The sequence below is a fragment of the Rutilus rutilus genome, assembly GCF_951802725.1.
Source record: "Rutilus rutilus genome assembly, chromosome: 25".
In the NCBI taxonomy this organism is placed as follows: Eukaryota; Metazoa; Chordata; class Actinopteri; order Cypriniformes; family Leuciscidae; genus Rutilus; species Rutilus rutilus.
Window position 1 is genome coordinate 21,095,810 of NC_140229.1, and position 21,215 is coordinate 21,117,024.

The 21,215-nt window shown below is 37.8% G+C and overlaps 1 protein-coding gene across 1 annotated transcript; it reads left to right on the top strand.

Annotated features, from left to right (window-relative positions):
- The first annotated feature begins 665 nt into the window (after window positions 1-665).
- On the top strand, window positions 666-20,285 carry tbc1d10ab (TBC1 domain family, member 10Ab). The gene is made up of 9 exons (XM_084400695.1): window positions 666-1,562; window positions 9,544-9,640; window positions 10,701-10,808; window positions 11,708-11,814; window positions 11,895-12,009; window positions 12,712-12,777; window positions 15,938-16,127; window positions 18,290-18,444; window positions 19,195-20,285. The coding sequence occupies exons 1-9, from the start codon at window positions 1,369-1,371 to the stop codon at window positions 19,609-19,611; spliced, it is 1,449 nt and encodes a 482-aa protein (XP_084256821.1). The 5' UTR covers window positions 666-1,368; the 3' UTR covers window positions 19,612-20,285.
- The last annotated feature ends 930 nt before the right edge of the window (window positions 20,286-21,215 follow it).

A 21,215-nucleotide genomic window follows, 5' to 3' on the forward strand; every position in this document is an offset into this window, starting at 1 on the left:
AGCTTCATTTGGAATGAAAAATGACCTACCAGCACTGAAATCTGAAAATATATCTGTTTATATATAGAAGATACATTCAATTTTTTTTTTTTTTGAAACACAAAGTAGGCCTACATCCGAATGTGTGTGTGTGTGTGTGTGTGTGTGTGTGTGTGTGTGTGTGTTCGTGCTCATGTGAACTGAATGTGTAAGAACGTTCATCACGAGTCGACCTCCCTTATTAGGGCACTTTTATGACAATCATGAGAGCAGCATGTGAAGGATACACGTATAATTGCTTTGCCATAATCAGAGGCAATAATCAGTGCAGATGACATGGTTAACCATTGAGCTCGAAGTAACTGGAAAGCCTTTTAGGATGTACAATAAGCAGTTAAATAAATAATAAATAAACATTATTACATTATTTTAATTCGCCAAATATTATTACTATTATTTAATAATCGAATTATTTTATGTGATACACCATACAAATATATAAATAAACATAAATGACAATAAATTGCTGTTTATTATGTACCAAAAACGATGTAAAAATATCTATATGTCAAAATCCGTGTATATTATCAATCAATAGAGTTAATTATTATGTCTATTATGTTAATGTTTAGCCTACACTTGCAATTGTAAGGTGATGTAAATAATACTGCATTGTGCACGCGCGCGCTGTACTGCGCATAATCAGCCACGCCTCCTTAAAGCTCGCGACTGCGACTTTAGCTCAAGCCACTCAGTTAGTCACATACAAACGCTCATAAACACAGATTATATGAAATAAGATTAAAACCATCGCGTCAGAAACATAATACAAACGCTGACTTTACAACACAGTGAGTCTGAGTTTCATTCGTTTATACGGAGAGTTGTCATGCTGTGTTTTTTGTGTCAGGTTAGCTTGTTAGCTTATAACTTACAATTGTGGTTTGTTTGGCAGAATCTGACAGAAGACAAACATTAACTTACATTCAGTCGAGTTCCAGTTGGTTGCAGCCATACTAAACTAGCGCTAGAGATTTCCTCAGATGGAGAGATATTATTACTTTGCTAAGCTAATTTAATACATTCATTAATAATATGTATTTATGTACGTGTCTTCTGTGAAACTGTCGTTTATAGATATAGCTGGTGGTAAATATCCACAATGGCCTGTCAGGGTCAGATAAACCTCAGTTTTACTTCACTTTAATGTCTTCACCATCAGATATGGCGTAAAGTTATCGTTAGTGTCACTGGAGGCTCAAATCTCAGTGTGTTGATAGTTTGAGGCGGTTGTCAGGAGGAAATCCACTATCTGTGTGTCAAAAGACATTTTATACTTGCTTGGACCAAAAGCAAGTTCATTTGTCGCGTTTGGAGCGCATATTCACCATGGCTAAGCTTCAGTCGGGGAACGGAGTGCAGTGGAGGGACAGCAGGAGTCCGCGGGCCACGCCGGTTAATCTGGCCGAGCACGAGAGCTCTTCTCTGGGCTCAGACTCCGAGCTCAACGGGTTCGCCAACACGGAGACCCAGACCGACAGATATGGGTTCATAGGAGGAGCTCAACAGAGCGCAGGAGAAAAGTAAGTGGCAGTCACATTTATGGAGGTAAAAGAGAGACATTAACCATAAATACCTGTCAGTTTATGCCAGATAATCAGTAACACTATATTATACTACCTTTCATTGATAACATTAACAAATATTATTCAGAGTCATAATACCTAACAGGCACAATACTTATAACTATCATGTGATTTTGAAACTTTCACATATTTGCATATATATATATATATATATATGTATGTCCTTACTAATGTTTGTTAATGATCTCCTCATGAAAGTTACTGTGAAGCATACTGATGTTTTTTTTTGGTTTGGTTTGTGCCACATTTTCACACCTGCATTAAGTGGACTCTGAGGACAGTCTTTGCTGAAAGTCCTCGTCCATGTGAGCGCAGATAAGTTGACAGGTCTTTAACACCACAGTGGTCGTTCTTGCTGAGTTCTTCTAAGCCGACTAGCTTTGAGAAGTGCTTGGTCAGCTCACGTTCCTCCAGCCATGTAATACCGGACGGATATTCTTATGTAATATCATAAGCTGTGTCTGTGTGATATCATTTGCTTTCCATATTCTTAATTTGTTTGTGAATTTACTATTTATTTGGAGGCCCAAAGAAGCAGAAAAGTGTAAATATTGGTATAATTTACACATTACCATTCAAAAGTTTTGAGGTTGGTAAGATTAAATGTTTTTGAAAGGAGTTTCTTATTTTCACCAAGACTGCATTTATAAAAAACATAAAAAAAAATAATAATAATTAAATATCAAAAACACAGTAAAACCAGCAATATTTTGAAATATTATTACATTTTAAAATAACCGTTTTCTATTGCAATATATTTTAAAATGTAATTTATTCCTGTGATCAAAGCTGTATTTCCAGCATCATTCCTCCAGTCTTCAGTGTCACATGATCCTTCAGAAATCATTATAATATGATTTGATGCTCAAGAAACATTTGTTATTAACCATGTTAAAAACATTTGTCTAGGTTAATATATTTGTGGAAAATGTGATACGATTTTTTTCTGGATTCTTTGAAAAATAGAAAGTTCAAGAACAGCATTTATTTGAAATATGATTTTTTGTAACATCATTAATGTCTGACAAATGAATGCATCCAGTTGTGCAATAAAACTATTAATATCTTTCAAAATAAAAAGCCTTACTCACCCCATACAACTATAGTGTATTATTAGTCTCAAGACTGGATATATTGTACAAACTAATGTTCACGCCAAATTCATTTTTTCTTTAGATGATCAAGTAAATTGCCTGCATTCTCTTCCTATGCATCTATTACAAACACTTGTCTGTTTTGCATTGACTTATGAGTGTCTCTAATGGCTCGGGACAATGCAATTCTGTTTGGCCAAGGAAACATGCACTGATTAAATGAATCTGCTGTTGAATTAATCACAGAAAGGCGCATCAGTCCTCTACAGTTCACATGAAGAATCTCCCTTATTCCCTTTGTAACAGAATGTTTCTTTCCAGTCTCTCATTTAGGCTCTCATGCAGGACGTCTCCCTTCTTGCTGTGAACTCCCTTTAGCACTCACTCAGAATGGCTCATTGATTTGTTTTGGCAGAACCTCCCTGCAAGTGTTTTCAGTTGTGAAATAAAACTCAGTGACTCATTCAGTTCATTCTGCAGGCAATAGTGTGGCGGTCAGGCGTCTAAATAGTTTTACTCGCTGATAAAATAGCTCAAGACATTGGGTCTGCTTTAAACTCTGATGAGTGCTAGCAGATCCACACAACAGCTCTGTAAATTCTGTACATTCACTGATCCCCGCATGTTCACTTATGTAACACTTTGGCAGATAACACATCTTGTGTAACATAATGAAATGCTTGATTTACATTTTGCTTGGCAGAAAATGTATTTAATCTGAAAGGCCATATACACCTAGGATGGCTTGAGTGAGTCATGGGATAATTTTCAGTTTTGGTTGAACTAACCCTTTAAGGACTGTTCTGCATGTGCAAAAATTGTTTAGCACTTTCCAATAAAACTGTGTAAAGCTTATTTGTATTTTACAAAATTATCTTTAAAATACAGTATCCTGAAAAAGGGATGTTTCTTTTTTTCTCTCTTTTTTTTTGCAGTTTGTGTATATATATATATATATATATACACACACACACTCAATATGAACAGCACAACTGTTTTCAACATTGATAATAGTCAGAAATGTTTCTTGAGCATCAAATCATCATATTAGAATGATTTCTGGAGGATCATGTGTCAGATTTGAGCACAGGAATAAATTACAGTTTAAAAAATATATTCAAATAGGAAACAGCTCTTTTAAATTGTAATAATATTTCACAATATTGCTGTTTTTACTGTTTTTGATCAAATAAATGCAGCCTTGGTGAGAAAAAGAGACATCTTTAAAATCACGTCACGACCCAAACTTTTGAAAGATAGTAAAGATTTTTTCATTTGTGTAAATACAATTTTTAAAAATGAGATTTTTTTTTTTACCATATCAAAATCCATTCCTCAGAAATATGCTGATTCTCTATCTTATAAGAAATGCATTACATTGGTTTTGACTTAGACTGTAGGAAAAATCTGCTTTAGCCCTTTATGTGCATTTTTATTGGAAAATAGCATTTTTCTCCAATTTTCCTTCTCTCTCACACACATCGCTCTTTCTTTCCCATCGGATATCATATAAAAGAGGTCTTTGAGGATTCTGTGTTTGCTGTGGACCATCATGACAGAAAAATCATTCATGCTTAATGAAATTAAAGTCTGTTAAAGAGAGACGACTGTGCTTATGCTACGAGGACAGTTTGTCTGCACAATTGACAATGACAGTTGCACTTCTCTATGGAGAAGACTCATTTATGACATTTCACTTCTTGGCTTTTGTTTCCCTCCGTTTGTTTACTACTGCCATGGAGATGAAACTGAGCGCCAAGCCTCTGGGGAGCGTTTTAGTGAACCTGCAAGCACACAACAGAGCTTCATCTGTATTTGTGTCTTATGATGTTCTCTGATTTTGGGATGTTTTACAAATAGGAACTTTTTCATTCAAACTGACTTAACTTGTGGCCAAAAATAGTTCAAACATGGCTTATCATCTTATCTTGCTCTACCATTAACCTAGATAAATATGCGCTATTATTAGTGAAGTGAAGTGTAGCCAAGTATGGTGTCCCATACTCAGAATTAGTGCTCTGCATTTCACCCATCCAAGTGCGCTCACACAGCAGTGAGTATTGGACACACACCCGGAGCGGTGGGCAGCCATTTTTGTTGCGGCGCCTGTGGAGCGATTGGGGGTTAGGTGCCTTGTTAGGTACCCCAGTTGTGGGTAATGAGAGTGGAAGAGAGCGCATGTTCATTCACTCCCCCATCTACATTTCCTGCTGGTACTGAGACTCGAACCTGCGACTTTTGGGTTACACTTGCCCCTATTATTAGGCACATTTCCAAGTTTTCACGGTGTGGAAGCTAAATTAGCACTTGCTGCGTGTTATGTTTAAGCTAATGTGCATTTCTCTCTATACTGTAGGCTCATACACTATACTGTGTGGAGACTTCATCTTTGCAGCCGACACTGACTCATAAACAACTATTTATCAATACATTTTCTTTCTTTTTTTTCTGACGCATTCATAATCATTCAGAGCTCAACGCCCTGCAACTGAAGAAAACACATGCAAACATAAAAACACCCGCAAATTAAAGGGTTAGTTCACCCAAAAATGAAAATTCTGTCAGTAATTACTCACCCTCATGTTGTTCCAACCCCGTAAGACTTTCGTTCATCTTTGGAACACAAATTAAGATATTTTTGATTAAATCTTAGAGCTCTTCAGATCACTCCTCCATAGGCTTCTCTGTAATATCATCTGCCGGCCATAAAGACAATGTTTAAAATTGTCCAAGTGACTACAGTGGCTCAACCATAAGCTTATCAAGCGACGAGAATACTTTTTGTGTGCAAAACATAACAAAAATAACGACTTTATTCAACTATTCATTTTCTTCTGTGTGGGCCTCTGAGTGAGTTCACGTAGTGTAACAGCGCAGCGCGTCTGGGTTGTGTGTCAGAACGTAGGCTCACTATTGGCCAGCATCACACACATGACCAGCGTCGGCCAATAGTGAGCCTACGTTCTGACGAAAAAGTATTCTCGTCGCTTGATAAACTTATGGTTGAACCACTGTAGTCAATTGAACAATTTTAAACATTGTCTTTACTAACTCTCTGGGCCGGCAAGTTTCAATTACATAGAAGCCTATAAAGGAGTGAGACAGCTCTCAGTTTTAATCAAAAATATCTTTATTTGTGTTCCGAAGATGAACGAAAGTCTTATGGGGTTGGAACAACATGAGGGTGAGTAATTACTGACAGAATTTGCATTTTTGGGTGAACTAACTCTTTAAGAAAACATCTTAATCAGTTTCACAACACAACCAAATACAGAAACGCACTGCAAATAACACAGACCATAAAATATAAATACCAAAATAAAAAGTGTAAGTACGTCCCAGTCGGGTTCGTCACTTATTGGGGTCCCAGGAAACATTTTCGTTGTGGTCTGTGTTATTTGCAGCGCGTTTCTGTATTTAGTTGTGTTGTGAGTATTTGGAGCACACGTGTTGTGAAACTGATGAAGATGTTTTCTTAATTTGCAGGTGTTTTTGTATTTCCATGTGTTTTCTTCAGTTGCAGCGCGTTGAGCTCTCTCGGCCACCGTAAAAACAACATCTGAGATGCTGTGCAATGAAATTGGTTAGTCCAGTTATCTAGGGGCAATCTCTATCTCTCTAGGGGCAAAGTCAAGCGAATTCTTTTGTTGCGCATCAAGGTATATATATTTGGTGAATGTGTTTCCATCATAGTTTATGCGCATGTCTTCTTATTGAATAAAAAATGTATCCGACTCAGTTGAGCGCATACGTTTTTATGCGCATCTTGGTGTTTTCATCAAGGGTTTTTGTTGTTGATTTCCCAAAATTTGCTTAAAAACAAGTTGATGGAAAATGGCTATTGTTAGCAATATTACATATAAAATTCTTTCTCAGCTCTGAAACTAAAACCATTTTTTACGATGCCCCCCCCCACACACACACAAATTTAAGTAATTAAATTAACATTTAAATTTGCGACTAGCCGACTAATGGCTTAAACGATTACTAGTCAACTAGAAATCGGTGGCAGCCCTTCATATATTACCATTGACACTTTCAGTTCTTTAGTCAGCCAGTTTGTCTGCCTGCCTGTTGTTTTGGCCATATATAGAGAGTACCAGGAAGGGAACGAAGGGATTTTTCCCGCTGCAGTCATGTGCTTCCTGTTTTCCTCTACTAACTGCAGGCTTTCTGCTTTGACCTGAAGAACGTGTCTATAGGGTGAAAAGAAACACTTTTAGAGTACTTATACGATACTTGTTGGGTGAAAGTGCACTACCCTACCCTTTCCATGAGACTGCTCCTCTTGTACTTCAGTCCGTCCTCCAGCCTACATTCATCTCTGTCTTTGTGTTTTCAGCATAACACAATTAGCTGGACCTGCGTACACGGGAAAAGTAAACAGGCGAACGGCGGGCCCTGTTTCTGTTCTATAGATCTGAACAACCGCAGTCCTCTGATAATCCAATCTGAACTGCGTAATCTGTGTACACACGGTGTGCGTGCGAGTATATTTGCTTTCCATTTCAAGACCGTGCGTGAGCGTGTGCCTTCAGGGTTTACGCAGCCTGTCCGGTCTCTAACCTTTTGCCAAAGGATTATTGGGTGCGTTGGATGGTTTCTCAGGGATGGACTTCCCCAACATACTTTTGCATCCATCAGTGAAAAATAAGATTATCCAAAATAAAGAAAAGAAAAATAATTAAAAAATATGTTCTACATTGTTGGAAATGTACTTTTTTTATTTGTATTGTTTTCATATGGTTAATCAGCATCATGTCATTGTTTCTTATTCAGCGGGGGCTTTGAGTAATAATCGTGTAATCTTTTTTCATTCATTGTATGCTAATCTTTTCCCATTTGATAAGTAAAAGCACTGTCAAAATATATCTTCAGTGCTTAATATGTCGGATCTCCTCTGACCTGAGTCAGTCCACCGATCAGAGCTTCGGTCACTGCAGTTGTGACACACAGAAGCAGGACCAGAGACATTATAAGTGTTGTTTCTAATGCTTTTACCCCTAACCCCAATTGTAGTGGCAGGTTTTGTACAGACATGCGCTCACGTTTTCTGAAGGAAATCTATGTATTGTAATATTTGCCTGTGTTTTATCTGATATAAAGCCACTCAATCTCATATGTAAGGGTGTGTCTGTCAGCTGGTTGTAATAAAAAGGCTTTTAGGCCGAGGTGCTGGGGTCACATGAACACAATCAGACTCAAAGATTCCCAGAAACAGGGCTTTCCCCTGTGATCTCCATCTGTCTGCCCAGAACATTCTTATAAACAGTCATCCCACGTTAACATCACATAGAGGTTGTGCAACCAAGTCATTTATTTGAAGACGTGTAAGTTGCTAAACACGACGGTAGTGGTTAAAAATGGGTGATTTTTCTTCAGCAGTGGAAAGCAGCTTGTGTTTTGAGTTTCCGTCAGAAGAACTTCCTGTGAACATATGATGACGCCTACAGTACTCTGATTCAGTTGAGCCAGTTTGACACACACGTTATGCTTTTCAAACAGTTGGAGTGGACATATCAGGTCAAGAGTTAACGAGCTTCTAAATATATATGGGGACGGGTTTGTAAATGAATAGCAATTTAAAGTTTCTAAACATAGGGATGCACTTGTAATATATAGGGATGCGTTTGTAAATACAGTAGTCAACATTTGAAGTGGATCAAAAAAGGTTTTTAAAACCTTTTGGATTCAGTAAAAGAGATCAAGTTGTACTTACATACTTCGGATGTTATATATATATATATTTTTTTTAATTATTATTAAGGCCTTTGGACAAAAAAATGACCCGTCACGTCATTGACCCATATAGACAATGTATTGTAAATGCATCCCTGTGTTTAAGATGATTTTCTAAACACAGGGATGAATAGGGATGCATTTGTAAATATATAGAGATGAATTTCTAAACATAGGGATGAGTTTATATATATAGAGATGCATTTGTTAATATAAAGGCATGCATTTCTAAACGGGCATGAGTTTGTAACAGGAATGCATTTGTAAATATAGGGATTAATTTCTAAACATAGGGATGAGTTTGTAAATATATAGGGATGAATTTCTATACATATAGGGACAAGTTTGTAAAGATATAGGGATTCATTTCTAATCAAAGGGATGAGTTTGCAAATATATAGAGATGAATGTCTAAAAATATAGGGACAAGTTTGTAAAGATATAGGGATTCATTTCTAATCAAAGGGATGAGTTTGCAAATATATAGAGATGAATGTCTAAAAATATAGGGACGAGTTTGTAAATGCATAGGGATTAATTTCTAAACATAGAGATGAGTTTGTAAATATATAGGGAGACCTTATCTAAACATATAGATATAAAGATGGGTTTGTAAATAAATAGTGATGAATTTGTAAATATGAAAGGATGAGCTTCTAAATGTACTATATAGGGATTAGAAGCATTTTTTATTTTTTTTATCTGCTTTTCAGATTTTTTTGTACAACTTTAAGAAATGTACATTTAACTACACATTACACAGTAACAGGTTTCTGGTTTCCTGTTGAGCTGGACATGAAGAAAGCGTGGTTATGATTGGTGAAGAAGCACTCTGACCGGTTCAGTGAGGAAGTGAGTTGTTAGGCTGATTAACAGAAAACACTGTCAGGGTATTTTTTATAAACACAGATCAGATACACCATTACCATTAATAGAACAGATTGTCATGAACGTCTGTTCTGAACAAGAACCGGTTCCTAACCCCATATTTGCTAGCATGCGTGATTTTTGTATGTGTGGGTGTGCTTGCATGCATATTATATCAGATAAATGATCTAATCTCTCTTTGTTCTCTCTCGATACAGTGATGATATTCCTCCAGACGTGATCCGGCAGAGAGAAGCCAAATGGCTGGATATGCTGAACAGTTGGGACAAGTGGATGGCCAAAAAACACAAGAAGGTTGGACTCTGGCAAACAGGCCTGTGTTTGTCCACAGGTTTTACTTTTGTTCTCGAATCGCTCAAATTCTTTAGAGAATGCCGAAACGTTCATAAAACGTTCAACAACCGCAATCATGTCCACATGATGCTATCTTAGGAATTTGACTACACATCTCACGCACATTTGCCTCACAAACTGTTTAATAGAATCAGATAAAGTTATGACCAGGCCCGCAAAAAAACTCTGTGACACTAGTCTCTACAATAATGTTAGATGGCTTTTTACCATTTGCTTTTATAATTCTCATTGATGATTCTCTTGGTGCTGAATCTCTCTTCAGTGACTAACCTTCCAGACAAAACACTGAGTTAGTCATTTCACAAGTTAAAGGGATAGTTCACCCAAAAATGAAAATTCTGTCATCATTTACTCACCCTCAAGTTGTTCCAAACCTGTATGAGTTTCTTTGTTCTGCTGAACACAAAGGAAGATATTTGGAAGAATGTTTGTAATCAACAGATCTCGGTCCCCATTGACTTCCATAGTAGGAAAAAAATATACTTTGGAAGTCAATGGGGACCAAGATCTGTTTGGTTACAAACGTTCTTCCAAATAACTTCCTTTGTGTTCAGCAGAACAAAGAAACTCATACAGGTTTGGAACAACTTGAGGGTGAGTAAACAATGATATAATTTTCATTTTTGGGTGAACTATCCCTTTAACAGCAGCTAGACGCCACATCTGCAGCTCATGCATAATTACTGTAATTCAGCTCCACAAGGCCTGTTGCAAACATTTGCGATATCCATAATTATTCCAGTTACATTTTGCCATCAAATAAATGTCATTTTAAGCATATATAGAAATGAAATGTTCTTTTTTTAAGTCTATTACTGCTGCGGTATTGAGTTTTGCAAGCACACTAAATGAGCACTCACACTCACACAGAAGTATAAATGAGGCTCTCAGTTTCATTTAATATTTGTTTAATGGCAAATGTCATTGGCCATTAAGGGTCGTAGGTCATCCTAAAATACGAGTGTACAATCCCACTGTCTTTCTCTCCGCCTCTCTGAAGGTGAAGTTGCGTTGTCAGAAGGGCATCCCTCCATCACTCAGAGGTCGTGCGTGGCTTTATCTTTCTGGAGGCAAAGTGAAGAAAGAACAGAATCTGGGCAAATTTCAGGTGAGACTGAGAGCATCTCCAAGGTTTGTCCACTCGAGCCTTTGGTAACACCACGCGGCCCACGCCACTGTTCCAAAACAACTCGATTCTGCCACCCTCTGAGACACCTTATTTCAGCCAAATTTCTATATTTTCAGCCAAATAATTTAATTATTTTACTAAGCAAGGATCCAAATTCGTCAAAAGTGACAGTAAGGACATTTCTAATGTTGCAAAACATTTCTATTTTAAATAAATGCTTTCCTTTTGAACTTTCTGTTCATCAAACAATCCTGAAAAAGCAATGTTATCTCGTTTTTCACAAAGCAGCACAACACTAATAATCAGAAATATTTATTGAGCATCATATAAGAATGATTTCTGAAGGATCATGTGACACTGAAGACTGGAGTAATGATGCTGAAAATACAGCTTTGATCACAGGAATAAATTACTTTTTAACATATATTACAATAGAGAACAGTTATTTTAAATTGCAATAATAATATGTAATAATATGATGCATTTTAATGCTATTTATGTCAGTTTTAAGTCTTGTGCTGTCAGTTATCATTGTATTTTGGGGTTTAAAAGGCAATTCATATTCAGTAATATTATCGATTTAACTGGCACTGAAAACAAAAGTGGATGAGCACTACCTTGGCAACATCTACACTGTTACTGAATCAATATTTAACTGACTTTAGCTGAATAATTTGAACTACTTTCGTAATTGATGAACTTTGCAACATTGACAGTTATTGAATTGAAACAACATTGAGCTGAAAAATGACAGTATTGTTCTCTCTAGAGCTACTTTACATTAACACTTATTTTCCTGTTTTATTAAAGTGAAGCTGCTTTGAAACTATCTGTATAGTATAAAGCGCTATATGAATAAATGTGACTTGACTTGGCAGGAGTTGGACAGTCAGCCAGGAGATCCTAAATGGCTGGACGTGATAGAAAAAGACCTCCACAGACAGTTTCCGTTCCACGAGATGTTTGTAGCTCGAGGAGGCCACGGGTACGTCACCTCACCTACAAGCCTCAGCCTTTGAACCTCATCTGTTCTGTTGCACAACGCATTGCTCTGTGTGTGTGCAGGCAGCAGGATCTGTTCCGGGTGTTGAAGGCGTACACACTGCACAGGCCGGAGGAGGGTTACTGTCAGGCTCAGGCCCCTATAGCCGCAGTGCTGCTCATGCACATGCCTGCTGAGGTTCGTGTTTGTGCTCCTCTCTGATCACTCACTCGCCTCTCATCAATCATTCATTGATTTATACAGTTATCTATTGAACTGTTTTATGTCTTATAACAAAACACTATAATAATCAGTAACACTTTATCTGAAGCCTTCATGTATAATACATTATAAAGGTATTCATAATGTATGTTTTAATGCAATGTTAAAATGCATTATAATATTTGCAGATTCTTTGTTACATCAGTTGGTTGTTTGTCATGTTTTAATGCATTATATGCTCTCAAGGTGGAACAAGGAATATATTATATTAAGTATTCTAATGCATTTATTATGGTTGGTTGTAATTATTAGTGAGATCATAGGTGCTTTACAGGCATAATTACATTAAGGCATTAAAATACTTTTATAATGCATTATATATAAATGCTGCAAGTGTTATCGAATAATTATTAATATATAATTTATATACATATAAATAAATACACTCACAGACGTGACACATATACACATTAATGCATACATAAATACATATGAAGAGTTCAGATGGCACTTTTTCATATGTGTATACATATAAATAAATAAACACACACACACACACACATGCATATATATATATATATAAGTTTGCTTGAATGGTTTAAATGCTTTGAGTACAGAAGCAAATTAAGCTTATACCCCTATCTGGTCTCTTATTCTTTTATGGTCATGCTGTGGTAGGATGCATTCTGGGGTCTGGTCCAGATCTGTGAGAAGTATCTGCCCGGATACTACAGCGCAGGCTTGGTAAGAGCAGACAACACACAGTCCTCCTCCACTCAGAACTTCTCTGCATGCTGTCAACCCTCAGATCCACACGAGAGCAATCAATCATCCTGACAAAACACTCGATCGATCGCTGACAAGACGCCGATGCTCTCAGGTTGCGTTTGCACTGTTCTGCCAGGGGAAATCTGCTGATGTAGAGAGCTGTTGTTCAGTGTGATCAGAGTTCAAGGGTTGCTTCTCTTGTACACTTCACAGCCTGTCTAACCCAGCAGAACTGATTAACCAGGCTCTCCTAGTTAAACTGCACCTGTAGCGCACCGTCTCAACAAGACTTATGCAGAACAATAGCTACTTAACTTGGGATTTTATGGCTTCTGGTTGTTAGCAGCGTGAATGCAATTGAACAGAGGTTTCAGAGCTGCTACTCTAGCCACGTACAAACTGCAGTGAGTTTACTCCCATTCGACAACCTCATTCTGTGAGTTTACTCCCAAAAAATAAAGGCTGGCCCACACTAAAGGATTTTTTAAGTCTTATCAGATTTTCAAAATGTGAGAGACCACAAACATGACGATAAAAAGAGTTATGTTCCTCTAGTGTGTGTGGAGTGCCGTGATGTGACCAGGAAAGCACAACACACACTAACAGATTCATTCACAAACAACCAGAGTCTCGACTGTGAACAAAGTGGCAAAATCTCACGGTCAAACATAACTTTAGAGTAAAACAAACATGGCGGACGACGGCAAGAAGAAATAACAATAGTAGTTGACATTAATCTTGTTTGCCTGCTTTCTGATTGGGTATCGTTTTGTTTCCTCGGGGTTCCTCCACTCAACAGGATTTCTGATTGTAAATATTCAACATGTTGGATATTTACGATTTTAGATCAGTGTGGCCCCGATGATTCAGTCACTCTTAACACACCTCACACCACAGGAAAATCTGATAGACAATCTGTAGAACCATCAAGATAATCGGGACTTTACCTAGGATTGTCGGAAGGGGAGGATTTGGCCCAAAATTGGCCTGATTATTTTGCACTGTGCAGTGTGGGTACCTTTAAAAAAAAGAAACCTCCACAGTTTGTACAGAATCAAACTAAATAACTAGTTGTTAACAAAGTTGACTATAGAAATTTACTAAAGTCTAGTTAGGGATGCACGATATATTGGTACTGATTAACTGCTGATATTAGAGAGTTTTTTATTTATAAGTATTGGTCAGTTATATATTGGCCGGTGTTGAATATTTAATTATGCATGCTTATTTCCTCTCTGATTATTACTAATTTTTCTATTATTTTTTTTTTATTTAAGTTACTTTTGCCTTCATCTAACGCTCACTTAAAGTCCATCATTAAAAACATTAATAATTGAATGGCATTAAAGGTGCACTGTGTAATATGTAGAAGATCTGTTGACAGAAATGCAATATCATTTACATAACTGTTTTAGTGGTGTATAAAGACTTTACTTAATGAACTGTTATGTTTTCATTACCTTAGAATGAGCCATCTACATACACCACAGGTCCCCTTACATTTGAAATGCGCTGACATGTTTCTACAGTAGCAACAAGTAACAATAATATTCGCAATAACATATCGTTTTACTGAATAATGAAGTAAACCTAATTTCTTAATTTATCTTTGTAAAGAAACCTCTTGCTTAACTGGCTACTCTCTGCTCTCTCGGACGACGACATCTTTCCTGTCGTCCACCATAACTTCTGCTGGTTGCAATTCGCAACCTCACCACTAGATGCTGCTAAAAATTACACAGTGCACCTTTAAACATTAAATGTAATCTGTAGAAAATCTCAAAATGAACATCCATTTTTCATATAGTACACTATAATGCTGTGATGCCTAAATTCACTTGTAGCATTTAAAAAAGTTAAACGTAAAATAAATGTGACTTTATTTATTTATTTTTTACAAAATATTATGAAATTTTAATATCAGCCATCTATCAGTGTTGACCAGAATTTTATGCCTAAATGAAGTTGTTTTTTCTGGAAATTTAATTAAAAAAAGTTTGTGGTAATGCTTTGTTTTCATAATGCTGTGCATTACATTTACAATTGAATCTCATTTAATTTTTTTGCATTTAGAACATGGACACAAACCAAAATATAAGATTATTAATAATGAATTATAAATCTGGCCGCTTGAGTTAAAACAGTTAAAACAATATTACAAATCAGAAGTTTGGACTAAATTTGGACAGCTGGGATGTTACTTAACCAAACTACTAAACTCCATCTAACAAACACATCTAACAAGTTCTACCTGGTATTGAATTGTTGGGTACGTCCCGCTCTGAGAGCACACTGTCTAAAAACAATTTGATGGTTCACAAACAGTCCTATTCTGGTCAACAATTCCTGACACAAAACTGGTTGAACTGTTGCTGTAGTTATCGCTATGCCAACCATCATGAGTTTAGGTGTCAGGATTTACAGAGATTGCAACAGTCACAGCCAGTCATGACACATTTGATGTTTAATGTCAAGTTTGTGGACCAATAGGATTTCATTTTGTGCGGGGTTACCTATCGCTCTAGGACGTGTATTAGGGTTTCAGTTAATTGGGCTCTCAAATTGACCAGTACAATCTTTAGTATTAACAAAACTGCTGTCCTCAAGTCTTGTTCAGCTTACTTGCAGGTTTAAGGAATACAATTTTTTTTTAAATTTGCGTAATGTTATTTTTTCTTCGGGGTGGCTGTTCCAGGAATCCAGTGCGATCCAGCATTATGTGAGGTCTTTTGTGTCTGACCTTCAGGAGTCAACAGACAAATGCTCCAGAGTGGGCGGCAGGACCCTGCCTGTCAGATAAGGAGTGAACTAGATTAAACCAACATCAGGCTCTCTCTCTCTCTCTCTCTCTCTCTCTCACACACTTGCTTCTGCCTGCGGGGCTTCCTCTTACCATTTCTGTTGTTAGCGTGTGAATTGTAGCTGTCAAAATTTGTTTAACACATCCATGGTCTTGTGTTCGCAGTGTCAGATTGTAGGAACTTATCAGCGAAACTGATCATTCACCACAGATGATTTGCATGCTGGGAATCTGTTTAACAATGAAAGCGGTTATAGGCAAATGGATCCACTGCAATACATCCCAGACTTCACTTTGTCATCTTTCTTTGTTTTTTCCCCATCTCTGTCTGCACAGGAGGCCATCCAGTTAGACGGCGAGATCCTGTTCGCTCTGCTCAAGCGCGTGTCCCCGGTGGCCCACCGGCATCTGAAGAAACACAAGATTGACCCTATCCTCTACATGACAGAGTGGTTCATGTGTGCCTTCTCTAGAACGCTGCCCTGGGCCTCTGTGCTGCGCGTGTGGGACATGTTCTTCTGTGAGGGTGAGACTTTAACACCGTGTGCACTTTGTCCATTGTTGACAGCTCAGCCCTCCACAGAGGGGATTTGCACCTTGCTACTTGTGACATTTACTTGCAGAGTGCAATAACTTTATGCCAAAGCAGATGTGTAAATGTTTTACATGCTCTCTTCAGAGGGGTTTCCAGAAAGCAAGGTTAACTCACCGTCACACATACCCTGAACTCTTGCTTGATTAACCCAAAGCTTGCTTACTCGAGGTGTGCAGGTTCCAAAGCACACATACTGCCAGTCAAACATACTCATTTTTATTATTACTTGCCACATTTTAGAATAACAGTAAAGCTATTCAATGTTAATAATATTAAAGTAATACGTTTTATTTGTTAATTTTATTTGATGGACAATCAATTATGAAAACACATTCATTGTTCCTGTCGACCAAAGTGTGATTTGCCGCCGAAGCCGAGGATGACGAATACCTTCAAAGACGAGGATGCAACAAAAGAGAGCAGTTTTTAAACATGATATATTTAACATTATATACATTGAAACATGATATGAGCTAGGGCTGAACGATATTCTGTTTTAACATCGACATCGCGATGTGCGAATGAGCGATAGTCACATCGCCGGAACATGCGATGTGAAGGGTAACATTAGTAGTACCCATAAGAGAACGGTAGCACACAGTAAACACGAGTTTGTTGTATGGCTTTTTGCTGGGGTGACATACGCGTTCTGCGTGCCTGCACAGTGATTGGTTCGCTGTGCCGCAGCTCACCGCGCTCACAGCCAACATTCAAAAATGCGCGACGAAGAGGATCCGCCGCAAAAAAAGTCAAAATCAGCTATTTGGGACTAGCCTATTTCGTCTACAAAAAGGAGGATGTTGACCAAAAAGAGGTAGGCTACTTTGCTGGAGTGTTAAGTTGTGGATGGTTGTCTTTTTTAAACATTCGTTTATTTTTCGTGTTCGCATTTATGAGGAAAAAACAATGTTGTTACGTGACATTACGGACGCGACCGTTATGAAAGCGCCACTAAAAGACTGCTTTAAAACTTTCACAGAGACCTCAAACAGAAAGCACAAAGCCTTTCTTTAAAACGAATTTCGTTTTGTATTAATTGTATCTTAATTTTAATCAGTATTTCATTATCCAATTTCCTGGATTTAATAATGATTAATAATAATTAAATATAGCAGCCAGCGCCTGAACCGGAGATTAAGCTATCATCCATGAACCGAAACTCAGCGTAAAAGGTAGCCTACTCGCCTCACACACCTAAAAAAAAAAGAAATATATCTATTATCTACAGAAATCTCTACTTTTAAACAGAACCATTAAAAAAAATATATAGCTATATTTAATCTGTATGAAAAGTGCATTTCTCCCGATCACTGCTGCTAAGATCGCGAGTCAGTATATTGTCAACTTCATCTTTACAGAAAACACTTGTTTATTAATAAACAATTAAAATGTCTCATTGTAATATTTTACATATTATGAATCATTACTTTTGCTGGGTCTAGGTGGCATTTACATGAACGCGTCACGGAATTTGTTCCTTGTAATGAAGCTTGCTTATTTGTGAAATTATTAATAACATGGAATGGTAATTATTGACTTTAGCCTGGATTGATGGCTCGCAATATCGCGATATATATCGTTGGGGGAAAAATATCGCAATGTAATTTTTTTTCCAATATCGTGCAGCCCTAATATGAGCCCACATGTTTTGCATGTATAGAGCTGTCACTGTAATACTCATGAGTTCTGACACATCACTGTCCTTCACTCACCACCTTTCGCAACTGTCTTGATAACGTCGGGTATGTAAAATCTTTGAAGTGACCATGAGCGCAGAATTGTGACGAATGTTGATCCAGAGTGACGTAAAGGTCGCATGAATTCCGATACGACTGTTCAGACTGAGGTCGCATTGCAAAACACCTGACCTGTATCGGAGGATTTAGCACCACACGTGGACGTGGCACGAATCGGAATCGGAAAGATCATATTCCGTGTGGTTTGTGCCGTTCACGCTGTCATGACAAAAACAGATCTGAGTCACGTGAGCAAATAAAAATCGGATTTGGGCCACATTTGCCTGCAGTCTGAACGTGGCCAAAGTTACATATGCACTGTTGCCTAATGGAAATGCATGTCTGTGTGTGATGCAGGAGTGAAGATCATCTTCCGCGTGGGTCTGGTGCTGCTGAAGTGCATGCTGGGATCTCAAGAGAAACTGAAGGCGTGCCAGGGCCAGTATGAGACCATGGAGCTGCTCAGATCTATTGAGCCGCGATACATGCACGAGGTTTTCCTAGTGCAAGAGGTATCACACACATATACCCTTACGTGTTACACTTGAATTGTTGCATATTGCATAGTTTTTCTTATAATTATGAATGAATGAATGATCATTTTGAATAGAAATAGTAGGCAGTGTACATTATATTCTGTGCAGTGTGTAGACAGCAACAGCCAGACATAACCTGTGTCTCCCCCTGCTGGTTATAACATGTCTTTTCGGCACATGCCTGCCTTCAGTACCATTTGATTTGCCTTAATCAGGAACTTTATTGACGCTGTTGGATGGAAACCTCGTACCTTGATATTGAGTCTCACAATAGATATAATATATATATATATCTGAGGAGCAGAGAGGAGTGTCTTAGTCTAGCATTTGTCGTCGATTCATAGCCAAAATAGCATTTGTGAAGCACTTCATCTTTTATAAACATGAGATTTTGGCCAAATGACAGAAAAACTGAGCGCCCACATAGCTACAATAAACGTTATGGCCTATAAGTTGATGAAAACTTAATTCGATGCACTTGCTGCCTCAGATGCTGCCGTTCTGATGACGGACAAAACAAGCATGTCCAAAATTCTCTAAAATTCACTGGTTGAAAACCTAATAACTCCTTTTGAGTTCAATTTTGGTAAAATGTTAATAATATAATGACACGTGCAAGTGTCTGATCAAATATAGAGCCACAATATCAACTTTGACAATACAGTGTTTTTCCCTTTTCTATTATTGTTATTGACCATTTAAGACGTATATCTCCCTCCCTGTCAGGTCATTGAATTGCCCGTGTCTGAGCGAGACATAGAGAAGGAGCACCTCTCTCAGCTCCGGCGCTGGAAGGAGACCCACGGAGAGCTGCACTGTAAATCCCCACCCAGAATGCACGGCGCCAAAGCCATCATGGCCGCCGAGCCGCCCAGTCGCCAGGAGCTCAAACAAAACCCCACAATCATCGTCGAGGCACCGCAGACCACAGAGAGCAAGGCGGACAAAGAGAAAAAAGTCAAGAAGAGCAAAACGGAGAAGAATAAAGACACCATTAACACCTCGCCTCCCCTGAATCCGTACCCGTTACCCAGAGACCCAGCATTGCAGAGCGACAACCTCTCGCAGCTCCTGCAGAAAGACACGCTCCTGCAGAGCTCCAGTCAGAGTCTTAGCAGCGCAGAGCACGACACATACCTGTGAACCGCTGCTAAAACATCTGCCATCAGTCCGCCCCTGCCTCCCCACTCTCAGGATTTCGCATCAGAGGGGAGGTCACATGACCAAACTACACTTGTGGGAGTCACAGGTTATTACAGAGGATGAAACTTTGCATCATGAGCTTTAAAGTGTGTTTACAGGATTATATGTATAGGTGCATGTTTGGAAATGAAATGAAGGACAAATAGCCAAAAGCAAGCCTCAGATCTCTGAATGAAGCGTTCATGAGCTGCGCTGGATGCAGATGTTCTCATGCGGTTTAAACTAGTCATGGTTCCTGCTAGCAAGTACAGAAGACACACTGTAGTGGGATGCAAGTACATTTCCTCCATCTTCCTCAGGAGATTACATTTGTCTGTTTTTGTTCGTTAATATTTATGCCTAAATGTAAGATTTTTATATTTGAATTGCATATACAATTTTCATCCTCGAGGCCCTTGCACACTGAGTCCGAAATTCGCATCCGAAATTTTCACACGTTAAAAAATAAATACGACCTCACGTTATGTCAATCACGCTTGCACACTGCCTCCGAAACTTTCGTCCGTCAAAAACATTTTTGAATCAGGTTCAATTTTCTGCATTTTTCGCATCCGTTGCAAGCATTTTGAATGGTGTTTTGACAATTTAGAGCCACCGAATCACGAATATTCACGAATACGAAAAAACGCATGTGAAAATTTTGGACTCAGTGTGCAAGGACCTTTACACAGTTTTAACATAAATGACCTAATACGATATGACGCAGATTTGTCAGTCATACAGACATGAAACGGGTAAGATTTCTGTAATAGTACTAATAAACTGAACGTTTTAAATGCACAATAACCTGGTTTATATATTTATCATCAATCAATATGATTGTTACATTAATTTTAACTGATTGAATATTACTTGTTCATACTTTTTAACTGAATAAATGTAATTATTTTCACGATTTATGCTCATTATAAGCAATTTGGTTGAATATATTTTGAAAATATTTAAATAAAATCAAATAGATGCAAATAGTTTGAGAGCAGAAATGTTACCCCTTTTCTTTCCAGCTCTATTTATGTATGACTGACAAATATTCATCACAGTAAGTTTAATAGGCTTTTTGAAACTGCGTAATTCAAATTTCATAATTATGCAATTCAAATACATGAATCTTAAATTTCGGCCTACATATAATGTTTTTTGATTGAATGGTTCTCCCAAAAATCCTCATCCTATTTCAAAATCTGCATGTTGTTATTTTTATCAGTGGAACCAAAAAGCATCAGTTTTGAAGAATCTTTACGCTGCACTTTTCCACAGTGACCCATCTGGCATTAAAATGCCTTACAAGTTAATATGACATCAAATGTGTTTCCTTAACTTTTAGGCAAGAGCAAATATGTGTAAATATTCTTCAGAGAAAATGAGAGGGAGTAAATAATAACGTAATTAACTCTTTAAGTACTTGTCATTAGCATCAAAATGAGTGGAAGATTTTGCATCTGCCTGGCAGAAAATATTTCTCTGAATTCAGTTGTAACTCATGGTCTTGGCCACTAAGGGACTCTATTGAGCTTCTTCTTTTTTCAATCCCAAATTCAGTTGCA

Excerpts from the sequence above, each read along its gene's own strand:
- tbc1d10ab (XM_084400695.1), top strand. The coding sequence starts at position 1,369 with ATGGCTAAGCTTCAGTCGGGGAACGGAGTGCAGTGGAGGGACAGCAGG. Across the intron at positions 1,563-9,543 it reads CAACAGAGCGCAGGAGAAAA|TGATGATATTCCTCCAGACG; the intron begins GTAAGTGGCAGT and ends CTCTCGATACAG. Across the intron at positions 9,641-10,700 it reads TGGCCAAAAAACACAAGAAG|GTGAAGTTGCGTTGTCAGAA; the intron begins GTTGGACTCTGG and ends GCCTCTCTGAAG.